We start from the raw sequence: 23209 nt of genomic DNA, 5'->3' as shown, positions 1-23209 counted from the left end.
CTCACCTGCCCTTTCACCAGGCGGTAAAGAGCCAAGGTGGCCCCCAGGTGCTGAGCTTGCATGCCATCCTCCGTCAGGATCGTAGGGCAAACCACCAGCACGTCGTCTTCAGACCTGATCACCCGCACCCTGCAGAGAAGCCAAAGAAATCCCCACAGAGCTGACAAAGTAGAAACAGTCAGAGCTCCATTCACCTGCACTCCAGTTTACACTAACGGTTTAAATTTCACATTTCCGCAGACTGTACTTGAGACTGATAAGCACCGTCACCCTGAGCTTGGAATCAGCTGCTTAAATGTCGACTTAACTCCTAAGAAACAAAAATGACTTTCATCTTTGGTTCTTCTAACGTTCGTTCAGGAACCAAAACACACACCTGCATTTCCAGTACCGACCGACGGGAACTTTCTCGAAGGCAGGGTTCGGGCTCTTGGGCAGGTTCTTCCGGACCCAGTCGATGAGGAACTGTTTGGGCGACTTCCCCGTCCAGCTCCGAGCAGTGTAGTCAAAATTCCTCACATCCTGAGCTGCTTTCTTTTTCTCTGAAATGACAAAGATTGGTTTGTAAAGAACGACACAGTGTGGGCAAAGCAGGTGCACAGTGGTTCCTACGAGAAAGAGATGGTTATGATTCTTACAACCGATTCATTAACTCTGTGTCTCCAGTACCCACGACCATACGCCTACTTTTGTTCCACCCTGTATACAATCTTGAGTGATCAAAGTCCTCTCACCTTTGGAAACAGACTTTCAGAAGTAAACAGGTGAAGAAAGGACACAGAGAAAGGCTGTACGGAAACCTGCTGATGGAGAGAATGAATGAAATCTGACTTGTTAAAAAAAACTACCGAGTAACTTATTCATTCTTGTACTCTCCCTGTGATGAATTTTCTAGGATATCTGAATTCCAATGTTTGGTACACTACCACACAGGAAGGATGATCTTTTGAAAAAATAGAAATCAGATGTCATTTCTCTGCTTAACAGCTGCCACCAACGCCCTCCATGGCTTCACGCCACGAATAAAATAAAGTGCACGTTGTTCACACTCCAAGCCCTCCGTGGTCTGCAGACAGCAGCTCATATGCTGCCGTCAAGTCCGCAAATGCTCTAAGCCCGCCGGGCCCATCAGCGGCCACAGGTGGCCAAGTTTAAATGAACTAAAACGTAAAAGTTCAGTTTCTCGGTTGTGCCAGTCACTTTCAAAGGCTCACCCCTCATGTTTGGCCAGCAGCACCCACCCTGAGAGCGCAGGCACCGAACGTCCCCATCACAGAGTGTTCTGCTGAGCAGGGCAGCGCCTAGCTCCCCTCCACCCGCTTCCCAGGTGCCAGGTCTCAGGGCGAGGGCTCCTCATCCAAACCAGGCCCCTCGCGCCCACCATCGTCAGAGGCCGGCTTCCTTTCTGTGACAGCTCACATCCCCACTTGCAGTTACCTCCTCGCTCAGGCATTTAAGGCTTCCCTCCCCCATAGGCTGGACACCTGAGGAGGGCAGAGAGTAGTTATTTTTTTTAATATATTTTATGGATTTCAGAGAGGAAGGGAGAGAGAAACATCAATGATGAGAGAATCACGGATCAGCTGCCTCCTGCACACCCCACACTGGGGAGCGAGCCTGCAACCCAGGCATGTGCCCTGACTGGGAATGAACCCTCACCTCCTGGTTCACAGGTCGACGCTCAACCACTCAGCCACGCCGGCTGGGCAAGACTAGTTATTTTGTTAACAACTGTCCAGATAGAACCTGACATTGTCAACAATAAGGACTCGGTAAATATGTGTGGAAAGAGTATATACTTAAAAGAACTGAGAATGTAGAGGGGCATGACTGACTGTATTACAGACTGATAAACAGAAGACTGGCTCTCTCAGCAACTTACCAGGCCCTCAGAAGCACTCGTTGCGCACGCCTGGGGACAGGGCTGGAATCAGGGAAGGTTGAGAGAAGAGGTGTGAGTTGAGCTGTTTGAGTTAAGCTGTGAAGCGAGGGGAAGGTTGGCAAAGTAGGGGCTGTAGGATGAGCAAAGCCGCGGAGCCGGCAATGTGTGTTTTTTTAAAAATATGTTTTATTGATTTTTTACAGAGAGGAAGGGAGAGGGATAGAGAGTTAGAAACATGGATGAGAAACATCGATCAGCTGCCTCCTGCACAATCCCTACTGGGGATGTGCCCGCAAATAAGGTACATGCCCTTGACCGGAATTGAACCCGGGACCCTTGAGTCCGCAGGTCGACGCTCTATCTACTGAGCCAAACCGGTTAGGGCAACGTGTGTTCTTAAGAAGGACGTGGCTGTACGTGGCCTGACGTGGAAGGAGACTGTGGCAGATGGCAAAGGGGTTCCAATGACATGAGAAAGGGTTTGCACCTGCCACTGACGAAAGGTTTTCAAGAGGATCCCACTTAGCTCTGTGTGATGGGGAGAGAATTCTGCAGGAGTTTGGAGGATAAACTGGAGAGGGATGAGGCTGAAGCAAATATTTCTAATTACAAAATGCTACACAAGTAAGTTATCAAAATCATTGTAATTTCTTTTTCTTTTTCAATCCTCACCCTAGGAATGAGGATATTTTTTCCATTGATTTTTAGAGAGTCAAAGGGAGGGGGAGGAGAGAGAGAGAGAGAGAGAGAGACATCGATAGGTTGCCTCCCATTCTCGCCCCGACCGGGGCCAGGGATTGAACCTGTAACCTTGACCAGGAATCAAACCCGAGATTCTTGGGTCCATGGGCTGGCGTTCTAACCACTGAGCCATGGCCAGGCAGAAACGGAATTTCTTAGTTGTGTATTCCTTGACATTTTACTAGTTAGAAATACACCCAGCACGCCTTCTCTTCCTTTTACCTTTCTCTTCTTCAGTAGCAGCTGTAGACTTTTCAAATAAATTCAAGTTCAAAGCACTTTCCCCTTCTGTGGCTACAGGAGGCTTTTTCCTTTCATTCTGTTGAGGTGAAATCTTTATGGCTGGATTGAATACTGGATGGTCTTCTAGAGTTTCCATTTCTACCAAGAAAACACATGCTGCTCAGTTCCATGATTTGTTTCTTATGCCCTTCTACTGTGCAAGATGGTTTACAAAACCCTCTTTGTCCCTGTCGCCAACTGCTCAGCACTTCCTACTAGGAACTGCTAACATTTTTAAAATAAGCTGTTTAACAGATGTAGGAGCCTGGGGAAATTTGCATTAGAAACAAGCGCTGGTGGAAGTGTATGCACCCTCCTTGAGTGGAGGTGGCGTTCTAGGGCAGGTGCATCATTCACAAATGGTGCCTGCAGGCCACATCCAGCCTGTCGCCGCTGAGCTGAGAAGAATTTTATATATACTTACACATATATATGTATATATTTTAAACGTATTTTTATTGATTTCATAGAGGAAGGGAGAGGGAGAGATAGAAACATCAATGATGAGGTGAGAGAGAGTCATGGATCGGCTGCCTCCTACACGCCCCCTACTGGGGATCGAGCCCACAACCAGGGCATGTGCCCTTGACCAGAATCGAACCTGGGACCCTTCAGTCCACAGGCCGACACTCTAGCCACTGAGCAAAACTGGCCAGGGAGATTCTTATATTTTTAACAGGATGAAAAGATAAAGAGAAGATGTATTTGGTGACGTGAAAACTGTATGAAATTCATGTTTCAGTGTCTGTGTGTGAAGTTTTATAGGAACACAATGATTTGCTCGTGTCCTGTCCCTCCTTGGCTTGGGTAGCCCAGCGAGAAATTGTTCGCAAAGAGCAGACATCGGAAGAGGAAGCCGCCTCCGCCCAGCAAGGCCAGTAATGCACAGACATTTACACATCGAAGAACTTAAGAGTGTTTACCTCTTTGGAATTTCCTTATTTTTTCTTGTGCTTCCTTTTGCCCTTGCTTGTTTTTTTCCAGTTTACAGGCAGCTGCTTGCTCCTTCGCATCCAGAAGTTTTGCTGCCAGGTGTAAGTACCTTTCATTCTGCTCCGTGCAGGTGAGGAGCAGAAAGTAAAGAGAAGAGCAGGATCACTTATCTCTGGTCAGTGGGCTACAGAAAGACCTGTCAGCTGGGCCCTGGCCGGTGTGGCTCAGTGGTTAGAAGGTTGGCCCCTGGAGTGAAGGGTTTTGGGTTTGATTTGGACAAGGGCACCTACCCAGTTTGTAGGTTTGACCCCCGGCCCCAGTCGGGGTGCGTGCGGGAGGCAACCAATCAATGTATCTCTCTCACATTGAAGTTTCTGTCTCTTCCCCACTCTGTCACTCTCTCTAAAAAAATTAATGGAAAAAAACTATCCTCGGGTGAGGATTAACAAAAAACAACAACAAAAAACCCTGTCATCTTTGATATTACTCTTCGTTCGATCCAGCAAATCTACTTTCAGGAATTTTTCATAGAGAAATAATACAAATGTGCAGACTTGCAGGTACACAGATGTTTACTGTGGTGCTGACTGAAAAGGGAATTAGAAACCAAGTGTGGCCCCAGCCGGTTTGGCTCATTGATAGAGCATTGGCCTGTGGACTGAAAGGTCCCTGGTTCAATTCCGGTCAGGGCACAGGCCCGGGTTGTGGGCTCGATCCCCAGTGGGGGGCGTGCGGGAGGCAGCTGATCAATGATTCTCTCTCATCTCTCTCTCTCTCCCTTCCTCTCGAAAATCAATAAACAAAAAACAACAACAACAAAAAAAGAAAGAAATCAAGTGTGGCAGCGGGAGGAAAATCCAGTAGCATTAGGAGAAGCGGGGCAGCTAGAGAGCGAGGGTGATCCAGACACTCCCTGACATCTTCAACAAAGCAAACTTAGGAAACACATTTCTCTAAAGAAATGTTCATCTTACACGTTTTATAAATGTCCATATTTAAAGGCTGCAAGTGCAGTCATAGACTATTTATCTGAAAGCTGCCGTCCCATAACTTCTAGCTTAAAAAGGAGGGGCACTGAGAAAAGGCCTCTGGGAAAATGGACGTCATAACCCTGAAGGACTTAACTCTGCTGAGCAGAAAGTGCCAGGGCTTAACTTTAAACTCAGATTCCGTAGGTGAGCTCATGACAGCAGGTGAGAAGCAGCCGCGCACGGGGTGGGGGAGGTGAGGGCACAGGCGTGCTGCTGGGAGACACACTGAGGAAGCGCAGCCCTGGACTCTGGGGCAGGTTCGTGTGGAAGCAAACAGCGACGCAGTGGACAGGCGGCAGGGTCACTGAGCTCCTCAAATGCACCCACCTCACACTCCTTCCTGCCGCCTGTGGCACTGATGCACCAGCCCGCGCCTACGACTCTCTTGCTTTCTTGGGCTCCTTGGCCTTTAGATTCAGTAAATCAATTTCTACTGATTCTAGCTTTAAATGTTCCTTCTCCTTCCCAATTTCCAATTTGGGACCTTATTGTTTCACACCTGACCAAGCAAAAGTGACCAAATGGCCTTCCTAGCCCTTTCATCACCTGAAACTCTACTGAATATTTCAAACCACCTTGAACGCTACTAAATATTCCAAACCACCTGAAACGCTACCAAATTTGACCGACAATGTTAAATTCTTCTTGTCACGCCCCCAAACCTCTAGTGGCTCTTCACGATCAACAGGAAAAGTTGTCACATTCATTTTCTGGGCATCAAAATCTTCTAGTTGCAGCGGAACTCATCTGTTGACTCCTATCTGCCAGTACGCAACTACGCACTTACCCTCTCTTATGCTCATCTACTTCTCCACACCCAGGCCCCAGGCACAATCCACTCTGTGCCTGGCCACGCTGCTCCACTCATGGCGGCCGCCTTCCCGCCTCTGTTGCTCAGGTACACTGCACCCTCAGGCCCCACTCTCTTCTCTGAAGTGGACCTAATGCTCCAATCAAAAGAGGCCTTTCTCTGAACCCCACACAGACTTGTACATCGGAAACGCTTTTTGTTTAGTTTAACACCAGGCACATGCTTCTAAACCTTACAGGTCTAGAGAGTATAAAAAAGAAGTCTCCCCTTCGCCCTGCCACCCCAGGCCTAACACCAGTAAGGGCTTCTTGTGTGTCTTCCAAAGGGTCTCTGCACAGAAGAATGCAAATACACGCATTTCCCGTGTCACACAGCGGGCTCATCATGACATGTGCTGTTCTGCAACTCCTGCTCCTTTCTAAACCAACTGTGTTAAGGTCTGATTTACTTACAATAAAATGCATCCATTTTGAAGTGTCTAGGGGATGAGGTGTACAACCGTGTAGGCACCATCACAATCAAGATATAAAATACTTCCACTATCCCCAGCGTTTCCTCATGTGCCTACGGTCCACCTCCTCAGCCCACCGGACTCAGGCGACCACTGACCTGCTCTCTGTCACCACAGAGTCTGCCCAGGTGACCTCTCTGGTACTGAATGTAATAAAAGTACTTAGTAAGGACTCATTTCTGTCTGGCTTCTCTCATTCTTGTATGTTTTGAGAGTTGCTTGCAGTATTTGACTATTATGAATAAAGCTGCTATAAACATTTATTTGTGTACAAGTCTTTTTTGGTGGTATATGTTTTCATTTTTCTTGAATAAATAAATACCTGGGAATGAAACTGTTGGACCATATGGCACATGTATGTCTAACTTTGTAAGAAAGTGACAGTTTTCTTAAGCGGAAGTCCAAAAGTCTTTCCAGGTAGAAGTCTAATACAAATTTCTACTCACAGGGTCAAATTTTTCCTCCTCTTCTAAACTTTTAGAATTTTCACTCTTTTCTTCTTCATTTTGCTGTTCAGCATACCGCAAAATCCATTCTTTCATATTCACTTCCATATTTTTTTCTTCCTTTTTTGGCTAGAAATAAAAAACAAATATCTGAAAAATCAAAGTTAGAAAAAGTTGTCAAGACTATCATCAAGTGACATTGCTTTTACAATTCCTTTACACTCAAAAACAGTGGACGCAGAGCCTCAAAAATCATGCTCTTCAAGGACAAATAATGGAACTCAACATTACTTTAAGAAAAGTCTAAACTTGTATAATCCAAAGAATATGTTTACATAAAGGGCAAAAAAAATGAAAGGACAGTTAAAAACTAAAAAACTAGTGTTACTCATTAAAAACAGTGGTTTTATGAGGATAGTGCTTCCATATATTTGTTTGTTTTTAAGCTTTATCAAGTTATAATTGATATGTAAAAAGTGCATATATTTAATGTAATGCATACATAATGTGCATATAAACTCATCATGTTGATGAGTTTGGACATATGCATACACCCATGATACCACCACTAACATCAAGTACTAAACATACCCATCACCTCCCCAGACTGCCTTCTGTTCTTGTGTGTGTGCCTGGGCGGAGGCGAGGGTGGTGTGGTCGTAAGAACACTGACCCTGAGATCCATCCCCTGAACATATTCAGGAGCACGATGCTGCGCTGTCCTTAGGGGCACAGGGCTGCACCTCGCGTCTCCAGAACTCGCACTGGCATAACTGAAAGTGTGTCACCACTAAGCGGTGGCTGCCCTTTCCCCTCCTCCAGCCCCAGTGACCACCATGGACGCTCTGCCTCTATCAGTCTATTTCAGATTCCTCTGGAAGTGAAATTGGGCAGTCTGTCTCTCTGTGACCGGCTTATTTTCCTTAGCATGTTCGTGGGTTTACCCAGGCTCCCAGATGTTTGACACTGTGCAGCATATTCAAGTGTGATGCCCTAATGAACTACGCCTTCCAGTAATCACGCTTTTTAAAAATATATACATATTTTTATTGATTTAAGAGAGGAAAGGAGAGGGAGAGAGAGCTAGAAGCATCAATGATGAGAGAGAATCATTGACTGGCTGCCTCCTGCACGCCCCCTACTGGGGATGTCAGTTGCTTGGAGGAGTGAACATTAGCAAGAGTGTGACAAGCAGGGGCTTGATGAGATTGTATAAAGGGCTTCTCGCCTTGAAATACTTGTTCTTAGAAGCCCCGTTTGTGAGGAAAGCCAAGCTAGTCCTGGCTCGCCCCGGGCAGAGGCACTGGTCATGTGACTAAGGAAACATTTTGGACATTCTAGCCCCAGAATATACCTCGTGGAACCGAGGCCTAACTGAGCCCAGCCCAGACTACAGTCGGGAGGAAGAATACACTGCTGGCTTATGCACCACATTTTGGTTGTTAGGCAGCAACTGAAACAGACAGTGACAGAAAAGCTTGGCAAACCAGTCAGTTACGCACAGTAAGTGGAAGTACTATGGCAACTGAATACTAATCCTCTAATGAACTGCTGTATCTGCTTCATTCTGACTTTATTCAACTTCAAGTGTTTAATTCTTACATACCTTCACCTTAGGCTCCTCTTCCTGTTTTCTGGTTTTAGGCTGCAATGGAGGTGAAACTGTAGCTGGTACTGGAGGAGCCTGGAACTTGGGCCTACTCTTAGGTTGCTGCTCTTCAAATTCCTGACTGAATCCCTCAGGAAGTGCATCTTAGGAGAAATTGAGATGAAAGTAAGCATGCATATGAAAATGAACCACACCAATATTTAGTACACACACACACAATACTCCGTTGAGACAAAAGCACCTGATTGTTGCACCCCTCATCTCCTAAGACTAGAAGTCCTATGATGAACCTCGTTTATTGCCACACCAGAAGTGGAGACATTCATCAGATGACAACTAGCCCACCTACGTGGCCGTTCATTTCACCCTTGAATTGGCAGCTCCTGAATTTTCATAAAAAGACTAGAGGCCCGGTGCATGAAATTCATGCACGGGGGGCAGGGGGGTGGGTGTTCCCTCAGCCTGGCCTGCACCCTCTCAAATCTGGGACCCCTTGGGGAATGTCCGACTGCCTCTCAAAATCTGGGACCCCTGGCTCCTAACCGCTCGCCTGCCTGCCTGCCTGATTGCCCCTAACTGCTCCCCTACCGGCCTGATCGCCCCTAACTGCTCCCCTGCTGGCCTGATCTCCCCTAACCGCCTCTGCCTTGCCTCGCACCTGGGACTCAGGCTTCCCTCCCTCTGGCCGGCTGCTGGCACCCAAGACCCGGGCCGGCCGCAGCCACAGGGGACCATGGGCGGGTGTCTTTGCCCAGGCCGCAGCCACAGGTGCCTAGGACTATGGAGTGGGCAGCTTGTCCCTCTACTGGACTGCAGGTGCTAGTGCCCGGGACCATGGGGCGGGCAGATTGTCCCTCTCCTGGGCCGAAGCCTGGCTAGTCCCCATTCCTCTCTCACAAGCTCATTTGTGCCTAACTGGTCTCCATTCCTCTCTCGTGAGCTCATTTGTGTCTGGCTGGTCCCCATTCCTGTCTCCCCAGTGTTGAGTGTCTGAGCCGTGATGGCATGATGGTGTGAGGGTGTGACAACCATTTGCATATTGGCTCTTTATTATATAGGATCTTAACCATTTTCACCCCTTGGTTGCTTGTTGTAGCACATAGCAGTATCCTTCATGAGTCATACAAGTAATGTGCACTCCAGGGTCTCCCCAAAGGTTAAACCTTAACCCTCTCCTTAACCAAATATTACTTATCCAAGGCCAGATGGCCCTAATTTCTGAACCAAAGCCAGGAGACCCAAAACCCAATAGGTCACAGACAGGCACACTTGGAGAATTTGTTGTATTAAGTGCACTGTAGCATGACTATCAACAATACACACAAAAGTAATTTCTTCCTGCACAGACTACACCTCTAAGGAGAACATATCAAAAAGAATTAAAAAAGAGTAAGACCATTTTAACAATAAGTAATTATAACGCAGTGAAAAACTTCTGATACAAGCCAAAAGCTTGATGCAAATATCATAGATACTGAAAGTACTTCCAAGGTTTTAGAAACAGGAAGAGTTTTATGACTGTCTGCTCACCATCGGGAAGGTTTAAGCAGAGCCAGTCCAGGGCTGAGTGCAGATCCCCGCCGTGTAACAGGGTGTTGGTCATGGCATCCTCAATGTCCTTCGTCTTAAAGGAAAATGCTTGCAGAGCCATGTATAAGTCCTACAAAAGGGAGTGCAAAACTGTCACCGTGGCAATTTTCTTTCATTACTAATTTTATTTTCCCGTTCATTTTTATTTTTTTAAAGTGTGTTCTATTGATTTTTAGAGAAAGAGGAAGGGAGAGATAGAAATAGTGAGACCAAGCCCACAACCTGGGCATGTGCCCTCACAGGATATTGAACCAGCAACTTCTTGGTTCCTGGGCCGATGCTCAACATCAGAGCCACACCTGCCGGGCTCTCGCATTCATTTTAACCTAAATCTTTGACACAAATTATAATTTCAAACACTTTTTCTTTTCTTTTCAATGATAAGAATTAAATGTGCTCAAGGTATTGAGAATTTGAGAACTACAAATTTTAAAAGGGCTAGAGAAATTGCTCATATTCTCATTTTCTAAAGACGAGAGGCCCGGTGCATAAAATTCACGCACTGGAGGGCGAGGGGGGTTCCTCAACCTGACCTGTGCCCTCTCACAGTCCGGGACCCCTCGCTCTTTACTGCCCACCTGCTCGCTGCTCCGTAGCGCTGCTGGGGAGGCAGAAGAAGCTCCCACCACTGCTGCTGTGCTCGCCAGCCATGAGCCTGGCTTCTGGCTGAGTGGTGCTCCCTGTGGGAGCGCACTGACCACTAGGGGGCAGCTCCTGCATTGAGCATCTGCCCCTGGTGGTCAGTGTGCATCATAGCAACCGGTGTCCTGCCATTTGGTCAATTTGCATATTAGACTTTCATTACATAGGATACTTCTTGCAATAAGTTTCCTTTCAGTCATGTTTCTATTATTTGTAAAAACAAATTTCACTTAACATTATAACATAAGCATTTTCCCCGTCAGCAGAAACTCTTCACCACTTTTAATTACACAACATTCCACTGGGAAGACGTGCCCTAATCTGATTATGCGCTTTCCCATCAGTGATCAGTTAGGATGCTCTCGTTCTCCCCTGAGGCAGTGCGTTGGTGAACGTGTTCACACATGAAGGAAAGCATCTTCATGTCCTTCGAGAGCATAACCTTCACAGCTGGACAGACCCGGGTTCTCACCCAGATGCTGCTTGCCTGCTACTTACTAATTCACCGCAGGCCCTAACTTGTGCCAGCTTTCCACGCTCCACTTCTTCACTGGAAATGGGCAACAGAACTTCTGGGATTGCAGAAAGTGTAAGGAAAGTGCCCACACGATGTCATACGTAACTCTGAGAGTTCTCCTATCATCATTTTAATGTGCACGTCTATATCTCACATAATTCTTTCCCTGCTCTTGGAGGTAGAAATGACGTATATGGAATCTCCATGGAAATGGAAAAAGTAATTTTACCTCGTATGTGATGCTGTCTTAAAAATGCTTCACTAAAAATAAGGAACTTAAAAAAAGTTTGCCTGTAAAAATACCTGTAATTTTTTGGCAGTAAGTCTTCCAGAAATCACTCCCTTGCCATTATTTTGCTTTTTATGCTCATTGATGACTCCAATAATTCTTTGTTCTAGTTTGTTATTAATCACCACCTGTTGATGCCAAGAGATCATATTAATTAGAAGCTAAATTATGAAATCACATTTAGTAACTAAATAATTTGAAGCATATCACAGTTTTCTATATTCCTGCCAACCAAGGCCAAACTTCCAGCTAACATCAGATATAGTGATTATTACATTTCAGACTACCATTCACCAGATGACATTCCTGTCATACATTGAAGAAAAAATGGGATATGGAAAAAGCAACATTGTCCTTGGACCTCCCTGGGACTCTATTCCTCAGACAGATTCCTCACCATCTTCAACACGCTGAGTCAGCATCCTTGGGTGGAGCCAGGACTCTGCCTTAACGCAAACCAGCCTAACCACAGCCGAAGGAATAGAGGCCACACTGAAAAGGGGGGAGGCACAGCCGTAACAGTCAAATCTGTATGATGGTAATTTGGTCACAAATTCTTCTGGCTGCTGGAGTTTGATTCCTATGTTTGCCTTTTAGCCGTTTAATCCTTTGTTGCGTCCATATTTTTAACCTAAGAGTACACACGCAGCTACCTACAAAAACCCCTCCCCTTTATGACATCTTTACTGAATGCCTTCTACGAGTTAAGCACAAAACTATGCTTCAGGAATCCAGTATAGCACAGGGAACATACATAAAGAGAAGCTGTGGCCCAGCACGGCAATCATTAAAAAAGACATGTGGAGTGCTGAGAAAACCACCAAGAAAGTCAACCTGGTGCCTTAGAAAGGGCTTCACCAAGCTCACAGACGTGACCAATGCATTGTAGGCAGAGCCCACGGGCAAAAGCCTGCAGTTCAAAACCATGTGGGATTTGGGGGAACGTGAGATGTGAACTAATGTTTGCAGTGAAGAGGAGGGGAAGGTGCTCTAAGCCAGGCTGGAAAGGATACGCTATGCTAGGAGTTTGCACTCATCCATCCTTGTTTAATTTCTTACTGGCTTTCAACACACGCGTCTGATTTACTTTATTTAGTATAGATAGCAGCTAGTGTACTACTTATAGAAATTTAAAATATCCATCTTTTCCTCCTATTTAAGAATACACACACACACACACAGTGGGGCCTTGACTTACGAGTTTAATTTGTTCCGTGACGGAGCTCGTAACTCAAATTACTCGTATGTATAATCAAAAAGTGAGTGAGTGAGACACGTGATGCTGGGCTGATGTTGTGGCGTCACTGTGACGTTCGCTGCGCCAACTAGCGGTGGGGTATCTGAAGCTGGCTCGTAACCCGAATTTTAGCTCGAAACTCAAAGCAAAAAATCGGCCGAGAGACAGCTCGTATCTCGAAAAACTCATTAGTCGGGACACTCGTAAGTCAAGGCCCCACTGTATACATATTTAAGGGATTACTTCTTGAAGTAACTCAAAACCTTGGTACTTACTTTCAAAATAGATTTATCCAGATTTGCAGGACCACCAGAATCATTTGCAGAATTAAAACTATAAATTTTCGGACCTGTATATAACAGAGAATAAACAGTCAAGGCAATTTAATGATTAATATTCATTACACTATTTTCCCTATAAAGGTTGCTAAATATTATTTGATTTTAGCTTTTCTCTTCTTCACCAAATAATTTAATCTAGAAATGAACAATATTCCCTCAAAGTTTTCAAAAACATTTTGCCAATTAGCATTTTCTAGGTGAGTCACTTTCCCATAAAGTAAGAATCCTGCAAGTCTTTTAGATTAAATCTATCTTCATCTTGTTATTTAAAAAACTAGATGCTTTTGTGCCTGGAACTTAGCTGAAGTAAGGCTCTCAGAGGACATTCGAGTCCTGGCAGAGAAGATGGGTGTGATTCAAACAACAATGACACATGGAAGACGGGTGGGTACAGGAAGAATTCAAAAAGGAATGGACATGTGGGGTGGGCACAGAGGATTCTGTAGATAGCGTTAGGGATAGATGGCGCTCCATTTAGAGAAAACGGCAAGAATAAACACGAGGGAGCAGAAAGCCTACAGCTGGACACACAATTAGTAGAAACGCGGGCCGGGTCCTGGAGGACGGCCGAATGGTCTGGACTTTATCGCGTCCCTGAGGGTGCTATGCCAGAGCCAAGTGCTACCGTCCAAGCCCGTTTCTCAAGGATCACTCTGCCGCTTGCCTGCGGGACAGACGGGGAGAAAGAGGAGAGCCAGACGGCTCGGCTCCACGAGAAGGCTCGGCTGGGATGCAGGACTCAGGAGTGCCTGGACGGAGGGGCGAAGAGTGCACAGGGACAGGGACAGGGACAGGCATGGTGGGGATATGCCCGTGGAGACGGCGGGGCCTGGCAGCAGACCGGGCATGAGGAGGCCAGGGAGGCATCACCCGTCACTCCTGACGCCGACTAAGAGGCGCCTGGGAGTCGGAGGAGCGAGCCTGCGAGGTCTGAGGAGCCTGCAGGGCAGGGCCACGGGTCCAGTCCATGCAGACATGGCCGACCTGAGCTTGGAGGAGAGAGCAGGAGTGGACGCGTGCCTAGGAGTCACCTACAGAGGAGCAGACAGACAACCTGGAAGGAGATGCCTCTCCTAGAGGGAGGTGGACAGGAACTACACGTCACCGACAGACGGACGGACAGGAAGGGCCGCATAAGAACAGAGGGACCCCTGCCAGACAGGCGGAGCGGCGGCGGGGTGGAGGTGCCCGGGGCAGGCCGGGCGTGTCTGAGGACAGGCACAGCCATCACTCTGCACGAACAGCTACCATGCGCTGCGGGGCCAGGATTACCGCCCACCCTCCAGCCCTCCAGGCGGGGTCTGCGCCCCCGGCTCCTGCGGCCCCTCCTTCTCGGCCACGTTGACGGGCGAGCTCCTAAGGGACGGTGGACGGTGTCCTTGCCGCTGCCAGGAACCCCGCGCCGGCCACGCTGCAGAGTCGGCACCTGGACATCCTCCCGTCTCAGCCTCGGGTCCCTTTCCCACCAGCCATCGCCCCTACCCTCTGCAGGGCCATTCCATTACCGCGCGAAGGTCTGCCCCTTCGCTTTGCTTTTTTTTTTAAAAAAAATGTTTCTATTAACTTTTAGAGAGAGAGGAAGGGAGAGGAATAGAGTGAGAGAGCATCACAGACGGTCTGCCCGCTGCACGCCCCCCACTGGGGATCCAGCCTGCAACCGGGCACCGGGCAATCCGACCGGCGACCTCAACCCCCGAGCCACGGGGCCCGGCCCCTCCGCCGTCTCTAGGGGACACCCCTCTGCAGCCGGGGTCCTGTGACTCCCATCGCGCTGGCCAGCTCCCTGCGCGGCGGCGTGGCCCTGGGCGCACCCCCTCCCTCACGTCGGGAAGAAGCGCGGTAGGTAGGTAGGGGTCCGGTAACGATCCGTGGACACCGGGGCCGGCCATCTGCACGCCCCGCGCGAGGCGGAGTCCAGCCCGCGGGCCGTTCCCCCGCCGGCCAGGCACCCGGTCCTCACTGAGCCTCGCTTTCCGGGGACACGTGGCGACGCTGCGCGTGGCTGGACTCGCCGGGGAGCAGCCGGTGGAAGGACGAGGCCCCGGGGCCGGTGCGGAGGCGGGCTGATGCCACGGCCGTTCTGTTCCCGGGAGGAGAGAACGGGGTGGACGGCGGCCATCGGGGCGCGGACGGCTCAGGCCGACCTAACAGGGCTGTGGGATCGGGGTCTGCGCGGTCGCCCGCGCCGCCGGCCGCTCGTACCTGGCCTGACGCGAGGCTCCCGGGGACCGGCGGCGGCGGGCGGCCGGGCCACCGGCTTCTGGGTCGGGGCCTCGGCGGCGGCGCCGGCCTCGGCGGCCTTGGCTCTCGAGGCGGACACGGCGGCCCGCACCGCCGCGGCGCCGGGCGCCTTGTGCTTCTTGTTCTTGCCGCCCATGTTGCAGCGCCGGCGGCAGACGGCTCCCGGTGCAGGTCCGGCGCCCTTGGCACAGCCCCCGAGCCTCTTCACAGCGCCCGGGCCCCGCGCTGCCAGCAGGCGTCCTCCATCCGGGCGTCTCACGGGCGCCGCCTCGCGATTGGTCCGGCGCACGGAGGCCCCGCCCCCTCGTCCAGCCCCGCCCCTTCGTCCCCGCAGCGTGACAAGCTCGCTGCTGCCACCGCGCTACCCACCCGCTAGTGGTCGGAAAGGGAGAGAAGATCCCAAAGGTCGGGAAGGAGGGATAAGGAAGGAAAGTTCCTAAGGGCAGGAAAGGAAGGGGAAGTCGGAGAGAGAAGATAGAGAGGTTTCGCGGCGGCTGCTCGACTCGACTACTTTTGTCTCCCGCGGGCCACCGTCGAGGCCTCCAAGCGTCACGGCCGGCGTGAGCGCGGAGCATTGTGGGTAGTAGCGGGTCTGCCTGCATCTCCGGAAGATGGCGGACGCCTTCGGGGATGAGCTCTTCAGCGTGTTCGAGGAAGACTCCGCCGCTGCGCCTGGAAGCAGGAAGGACAAGGACAAGGGGAAATGGAAGGGGCCTCCGGGGCCGGCGGAGAAGGCCGGGTAGGCGAGGGGGCCAGCGTGCTTTTTCCTCTCTCCGCGCTGAGAGAGGAAACGCGAGCCCCTTAAACGGCCCGAGGACGCGGGGTGTCCATTGAGTGGCCTCGGGAGCTGGGGGGGGTTCGAGGACGGTGTTGAAGAGGGAGGAGCATGCGGTCCGGAGCGGGGTCCCGGGGTCCCCGGTGTGCGCAGGTGCGTGGGCACCGGCGGCTCTGGGCCGCGCGTGGCTGCCTCTCCCCGTGTCTGCGCCGCGGGGGGCGCGGGCGGGCGGGCGAGGTCCGGTCTCGGGCTGAGCAGCACCGGAACCGCGCCTGGCGGGAGTAAAGGGTCCCGAAGCATGGAAAACCCGACGTGGGTGGCCCTGCAGGGGGAAGGGACGGCAGCCGCGGGAAAGGGGAGAGGAATGGGCCGTTTCCGAGCTCAGAGGAGGAGGTGCCGGCCCACCCCCGGGGCTGGTCACTATGATGGTTCAGTGGCCATCGGCGTAGAGGGCCTGACAGCGCAGATCTTCCGAAGTTGGCCGTCGTTGGGTTTGCTAAGGAAAGCGCTGGTCCCGCCGGGTGTGTCCGCTGGCGGCACGATAGCTGGCGGGCTCGTGTCCTGTGGGACCAGGGAACGGGAGCATGGAGGTAGCTGGGGTGTCCATCGACCGCTTCATCCGCGTCGGGTTGAAGACCTGGTGCCGCGGGGGGCGCGGAGCACCGTCACCAGCCATCCCATCCGTGGAGTCAGCCATCCCTGGAGTCAGCCATCCCTGGAGTCAGACGCAGTAGAAACAGCCTTCTCTCCCGCCGGAGGGAGCAGGGGGGTTGGGGGGCTTTGCGGGAACATGAGAACGGAGGACAGACCCCCCCCCCCCCAACAATAATAACTCATGGCTGCTGTAGTGTGAACGGGCCGCTGTGATATGCAGACAGCGCCATGTAACTTCCCGCTCCGATAAATACTTGGCTTCAGGCTGCAGCCGTTTCCACAGCCTTCCGAAGTGAAAGCTTGTAGGGTATGAAAGTAACCCAATTTATTTTAAAAAAAATATATTTTATTGATTTTTTCCAGAGAGGAAGGGAGAGAGATAGAGAGTTAGAAACATCGATGAGAGAGAAACATCGACCAGCTGCCTCCTGCACATCTCCTCCTGGGGATGTGCCCGCAACCCAGGTACATGCCCTTGACCGGAATCGAACCCGGGACCTTTCAGTCCGCAGGCCGACGCTTCATCCACTGAGCCAAACCGGTCAGGGCGAAAATAACCTAATTTACATGTTAGCCTTATCAGGACGTGTGAACATTAGCGAGGGCAAGTGTGTAAGGAAATGTAGAACGTTAGTAACTTACGGGATTTTGTTCACTACCAGCTCTTCTGGATAGGTCTTGTCTTGTAGGTGTTTTTAGGAAAGAATCCAACTTGCCCGATTCCAAGTATTATATGTAACTAACACGTATAGCGTGATTTCCATCTGATTTGTGTAACACAGGAGGGCAAGTCATGGAACTTAAGAGGGAATTATGTGTTTAACCAAGTGGGTAGTGTTTGTCTTTTACTTTAAAGAATATATTTTCGTTGATTTGAGAGAGGGAGAGAGAGAGAGAAACATCAATAATGAGAGAGAATCATTGATTGGCTGCCTCCTGCACATTCCCTATGGGGGATCGAGCCCGAAAACTGGGCATGTGCCCTGACGGGGAATCAAACCCGGGACCTTCCTTCCGCAGGCGGACACTCTATCCACTGAGCCAAACCGGCTAGGGCTGCGGGAAGTTCTAAAATAGAACTTGATGAGAATTGTCCAGAGAGGGAATAGTATGAAAGGCTCCACAGACCCTTAGGTCAGCTTCAGCAACATCACGTCATTGTCACCCTGTTCTCACCCCCTTCTTCTGTAAATCAGATGCTCCTCATGTTATTTCTCCCTAAATATTTCAGTATGCATCTCTTTACTGATAATGGTTTTCTTTTCTGACATAACCATAATACCATTATTACACCCAACAACCTTTCAGTAATCCCTTCATGTCATTGAATCTAGAGTGAAATTTTCACTTATCTCAAAGGTTTTTTGGGTTTTTTTGGGTTGGTTTATTTGAATCAGAATCCAAAGTCCATGCATTACTTAGGTTGTTAGGCCCCTTAAGACTTACTCTGCAGCAGTCTCCTCATCTTTCCATACGCCATCAATACGTTATGGAGGACTGGTAAGAGGAGAGACCAGGCTTTGTCCTGTCGTTTCCCACAGGCTGCGTGTGCTTCCCTGTCCTGAAGAGTCACTGTGAACTGTCCTGTCCAGAATCACGCTGCCTGATGGCATAGGCACTGCCCAGCAGTCGCTCTTGAGCACTGAAAATGTCACAAGTCAGACTTGAAACGTGCTGTGTGTGTAACACGGGGATTTTGAAGACCTAAGAAAATGTAAAATACCTCAATATTTTTTCCTCTGGATTATATATTGAAATGACAATACTTTGAATATATATTAGGCTAAAGGAAATAAAGTTGGTTTCTTTTAAAGTCTTTTAATATAGTTACTAGAAATTTAGAATTACAAGTGTAGCTTGGATTATGCGTGTACTATAATAGGGCAAGGAACTTAATTACACTCAGGTTCAATTGTTTTAAATAAGAATACTTAGTGGTGCCAAGACTGGTTTGACTCAGTGGAGAGAGCGTCGGTCTGTGGACTGAAAGGTCCCGGGTTCGATTCCGGTCAAGGGCATGTACCTTGGTTGCGGGCACATCCCCAGTGGGAGGTGTGCAGGAGGCGGCTGATCGATGTTTCTTTCTCATCGATGTTTCTAACTCTCTATCTCTCTCCCTTTCTCTCTGTAAAAAATCAATAAAAATATATATTTTTTAAAAAGAATACTTAGTGGTGCTGTGTGCTTGGTTCCTATTGCATTGCATGATGTTCAAGCTTCTGGGTTGTGTCAGCCTGACCTCCCATCGACCTCTCTCATAATGACTTCAGCATCTGTGATGATTGCCTAACTCCGTTATTTCACTAGTAGTTAAAAATGGTGTTTTTTCTTTTTATCATTTTTTTCCTGCATTTATTACCTGGAATCCATCTATTAAAAAAAGATTCCCACCTTCCCTCCTCAACTGTTTGCCTTGAAATATAGTTCATAGAGGAACGGTAGGATAAATGCTTGATTCTTTCTCTTTGTCAGTTTTAAGAGAAATCAGTTGTATCCCGAGGAACTTGATGTTGACCAACATAGGTATCTAGTTATGTGTTTGGTTTCCTGATAAATTAATGGATTTTACCAAGTAAGTCTTAACCAATACTGCAGAATTCATTTTAAACCGTTTACTTCTCAGGAAACATTCTGATGGGAATTTACAATCCGAGTCAACCAGTGTTGGAAAAGCCAAGAGAAATGTGGATTTTGAAGGCACAGATGAACCCATTTTTGGAAAGAAGCCTAGGGTAGAAGAGTCAGTAACTGAAGACTTAAGGTAGTGTTTCCATTGTCATAAATGTTAGTAACTCGTAAGTTGGTAGTTGCATGAAGTTTTGAAAACTGCTTCCATGTTGATGAAAATGCATGCTGAGATAGAGAAATGAAGACATTCTCTCTGTAATTATAAAAGCATATTACTAGAGAACATTTAACCAAGTTTGGGGAAATGGAGTCAGTATAGAAAAGATGCTTTAATACTTTAGAATGCAATTTTGAGAAAGAATGTTGAAGCCTGTTTTTTTTTTTTTTTAATATGTTTTATTGATTTTTTACAGAGAGGAAGGGAGAGAGATAGAGAGTTAGAAACATCGATGAGAGAGAAACATCGATCAGCTGCCTCCTGCACATCTCCCACTGGGGATGTGCCCGCAACCCAGGTACATGCCCTTGACCGGAACCGAACCTGGGACCCTTCAGTCCGCAGGCCGACGCTCTATCCACTGAGCCAAACAGGTTTTGGCTGCAGCCTGGTTTTTAAAAAAAGAAGAAATGACATACTTCCTTCATTCATTAATGTCCCAAGAAGAGTGGAATAAAAAGGAATAAAACTGACCCAAGAGAAGGAGTAAGTGAGCAGGGCCATTAGGAGGAGTTAGGTTTTCACTTTTGTGTGGAGCAGGAGAGTGGCTGTGAAGCAAGACTACTCTCATCCAGGGAGACCCAGGGATGTCTGTGGCTGCAGTAGCTGCTATTGCTCTGATATTAAGTTGGAACTTTCTAGAAGTTGATGCCAATTTCTTAAGTAATTCATTTATTCCCTGTGATGATCTTCATGGCTTTGGTGTCTCCTTGTACATCATGTTCTAGCTTGGCACTACCATGAAGAATTTACGATTTTTTTTTAACCAGTTGGCTGGTAATGTAGTTAGCAACAGTAGCTACTGGATATGGTGGTAGATGTGTCACTGAAATATTTAAGGTACACTCTTTGCTCAAGCTAGTGGAATAGCTTAAAAAAATATAATTGGCAATTTAAAAAATCATTGTTGCTTATTGAAGTAACCCTAGGGTTTTATCCAAAGCATGATTGTTGATTTAAAGTAAAAATCAGAAGTACAGTCACTAAGAGATTAATGAATCTAGCACATCTATTTTCCATATGTGTAGCTTAGGATTTTGGTGAGAATAAGGAGCACTTCTGTAACGTGCAGCAGCATCTGGATTAGACTAGTTTATTTTGTACTTGCTATCATGTGATGGTTTTTATAACCAGCTTTATGTCAGAAGTAGTGACTGCTTTGTAGAGGTATTTTTTATTCAACATAGTTACTGGAACTAAGTTGTAATTCTTTGAATAATCCACTTGGAGACTGTTCTGTATTTGTTATCTGATTATTTTGAATTCTCAGCATATATTTGAATAATATGAAAAACTTTGAATATTCAAAATAGCCAAACCTTTTCCAATCGGGAATACTGTTAATTGGGCATTGTTATTTTCCTTAAGAGTGCCAATGGGAGGCTCACTATCTAATTATAGAAACACAAGAGGCCCGGTGCATGAAACTTGTGCACGGGGGAGGGGGTGTTCACCCCCTTAGCCCAGCCTGCACCCTCTCGAAGTCTGGCTGTCCTTGGGGGATGTCCGACTGACAGCTTAGTCAGATATCCTTAGTGCTGCCGTGGAGGCCAGCTTCAGCTTCTGGCTGAGCGGCACTCCCCCTGTGGGAGCGCACTGACCACTGGGGGCAGCTCCTGCATTGAATGTCTGCCCCCTGGTGGTCAGTGTGTGTCATAGTGACCGGTAGTTATGCCATTCGGTCGATTTGCATATTTGCCTTTTATTATTTAGGATCATTTATTCTAAGGTAACTAACTAACTTTCTTTTTTTTTTTTTTTTTTTTTAAGTTTGGCTGACTTGATGCCCAGGGTGAAGGTGCAGTCAGTTGAAACTGTTGAAGGGTGTACGCATGAGGTAAGCGCAGTGTCCATCCGTAGGTTGGTGTGATAAATGGGATTTTGCCTGGGGCTGTCTCGTGTGATGGTCAGCAAGCAGTTTGGCCCTGAAGGCTTTGGAAACAGTAAGGAGTTTCTGTGGAGTGGACAGTCTAGTGGAAGGACCGGGGGCCTTGTAGCCAAGCCTGAGCTCAGATCCTCGTACCGCACATTTTCTAACTACATACTGTCTGTGATACATTTCCTGTTTATCTTTGTCATTGGTTTTTTAATTCATAAACTTGCAATAATGGAATTTATCTCACGGGGTGACTGTGGGATTCTAAGGCACCCAGCACAGAGCAGGTGGTCGGTACACATTCACTCCCATTCTCCTGAGGTCAAGTAGCAGTGCCACTGCAGGTCACAGGCTCTTGCTGTCCTGCTCTGATGGCATGTGTTGCAGTCTCATTGCTCTGCCACAAGGTGGGTTAAGTCTTGGGAATTTAGATATAATTGTGAACTGCTCTCCAGATCTTAATCTTCACTGGAGGGAAATTTTCTGTTCCAGGAAATAGAAAGCATCATTTTATTCCACATAGTTTTCTTTCATACAGTGACATCCTTTTCATGTCCATTCAGCTTTTTTGAACATTCATTGATGTCAGGCAATGCATAAGAAAGGTCCTAGACCTGAAAAACACAGCTCTTCGGGGTGACAGACTTAGACGCTCCTGGTTACATTGTCATTAGGTTAGACACTAGCAGAGGTTTTTGAGTGCGGTAGCTTTAGCATTCTGACTTGTTCTTAAAGGCAGTGACTCAGTTTCCGTGTCCAGGACTGTCAGACACTAGTTCATCACCTTTATTTTTCAAACCGTCATTGGTCATGGAGTGCTGCATGCATCAATTCTTAAATAGTAAGTTGGTGATTTATTTATCTATTTATTTCTACATCAGGTTGCACTTCCTGCAGATGAAGATTATATACCACTTAAACCACGAGTTGGAAAAGCTGCGAAGGTCTGTACTTTGGGCAATACAGTTTTTAAAGTTTTGTGCGTCTCTTTTTCCTAAAATATCTTGAAGATAAATTCTTTCAAGTGAGATTTTTATGCACTATAGTGTGTATATACTAAGAATCAGCTACCTGAAATTAAATACAGTGAGAACTGAATCAGTAAAAAACATGCTGAGAGCCAAGCATCATGTGATGACATTTTAAAAAATTAATGGTTCTCAACCTTTTTAAAGAATCTCATGCAAATGACCAATCTTTCTCCAGAAAACAATGCATGTGTGCAATGAGCTTTGCCTACAGTTTTAGAAGTTTAACAGCTCTGCTGAGCATGTTAGTGAGAAACCTCACTGTCCAGGGCCTCGTTTCCGTCTGTGAAAGAAAAGAAAGCGTCGTTAGGGGTTGTTGGGAGTGTTAGTAATCACACATGGAAATACGTTGCAAAAGGCCTGACACAAAGCATGTCCTTGTAAAAGTAATGTTTAGTAGATTTTAAGTAATGTAATGTGCATGTAAGCACATGACCATATTTGGAAGATGGCACAGCAGAATTAACTTCTGTGCTGTCTAAAAATTATTTTACTCTTCCTCTAGTGGGTGGTGTATATCCTAAATACATAGAATCATAAAGAAATCTTCTAGAATGCTACTGAGGATAATGTCTCTTGATTTTAAGTGTGCTCTGTGGCTAGAATTTTCATATGGATGTTAATCTGTGTATTTTTATAGGAATACCCGTTCATTCTTGACGCTTTTCAGAGAGAAGCCATCCAGTGTGTTGACAATAATCAGTCTGTTTTAGTGTCTGCACATACGTCAGCCGGAAAAACTGTTTGCGCCGAGTGAGTAGCTTTCTTTATGTGACGTTTAGGTCTGTTGATACCTGCTGTGTACGTGTAGGTGCTTCTGTGTTGGTACGTAGACATTTCACAGGTGTCGATCTTGTTGGATAGCCCTTCATCACTCCGTAGTGCTCTTTAAGTGTAGTTAGTCTGACTTACTAGTACGTATTGCTCC

The 23209-nt window shown here is 47.7% G+C and overlaps 2 protein-coding genes across 3 annotated transcripts in view; one reads left to right on the top strand and one right to left on the bottom strand.

Annotated features, from left to right (window-relative positions):
- Positions 1-15341, bottom strand: part of DHX29 (DExH-box helicase 29) — a 35084-nt gene extending 19743 nt beyond the window's left edge. The window contains exons 1-10 of the mRNA XM_070411747.1: positions 15065-15341; positions 12797-12870; positions 11299-11412; positions 9777-9906; positions 8244-8389; positions 6638-6766; positions 3829-3955; positions 2846-3004; positions 377-542; positions 6-129 (exon numbers count right to left, since the gene is read on the bottom strand). Of these exons, the coding sequence (XP_070267848.1) occupies positions 6-129; positions 377-542; positions 2846-3004; positions 3829-3955; positions 6638-6766; positions 8244-8389; positions 9777-9906; positions 11299-11412; positions 12797-12870; positions 15065-15239 (1344 nt within the window). The 5' untranslated portion in view covers positions 15240-15341. The remainder of the gene's footprint in view (positions 1-5; positions 130-376; positions 543-2845; positions 3005-3828; positions 3956-6637; positions 6767-8243; positions 8390-9776; positions 9907-11298; positions 11413-12796; positions 12871-15064) is intronic.
- A 150-nt stretch (positions 15342-15491) lies between these two features.
- MTREX (Mtr4 exosome RNA helicase) overlaps positions 15492-23209 on the top strand; it is a 49453-nt gene continuing 41735 nt past the window's right edge. Inside the window, exons 1-5 of one of the 2 annotated variants that reach the window (XM_070411744.1) lie at positions 15492-15842; positions 19156-19293; positions 21148-21214; positions 22135-22197; positions 22922-23034. In XM_070411744.1, coding sequence (XP_070267845.1) covers positions 15715-15842; positions 19156-19293; positions 21148-21214; positions 22135-22197; positions 22922-23034 — 509 coding nt within the window. In that variant the 5' untranslated portion in view covers positions 15492-15714. The remainder of the gene's footprint in view (positions 15843-19155; positions 19294-21147; positions 21215-22134; positions 22198-22921; positions 23035-23209) is intronic. The other variant, XM_070411743.1, reaches the window with a different exon arrangement.

This window comes from Myotis yumanensis, unplaced genomic scaffold, assembly GCF_028538775.1.
Source record: "Myotis yumanensis isolate MYYU_CA2020_CCGP unplaced genomic scaffold, mMyoYum1.0.hap1 SCAF_4, whole genome shotgun sequence".
NCBI classification, from domain to species: domain Eukaryota; kingdom Metazoa; phylum Chordata; class Mammalia; order Chiroptera; family Vespertilionidae; genus Myotis; species Myotis yumanensis.
This window is presented reverse-complemented; position numbering and strand designations above follow the sequence as displayed.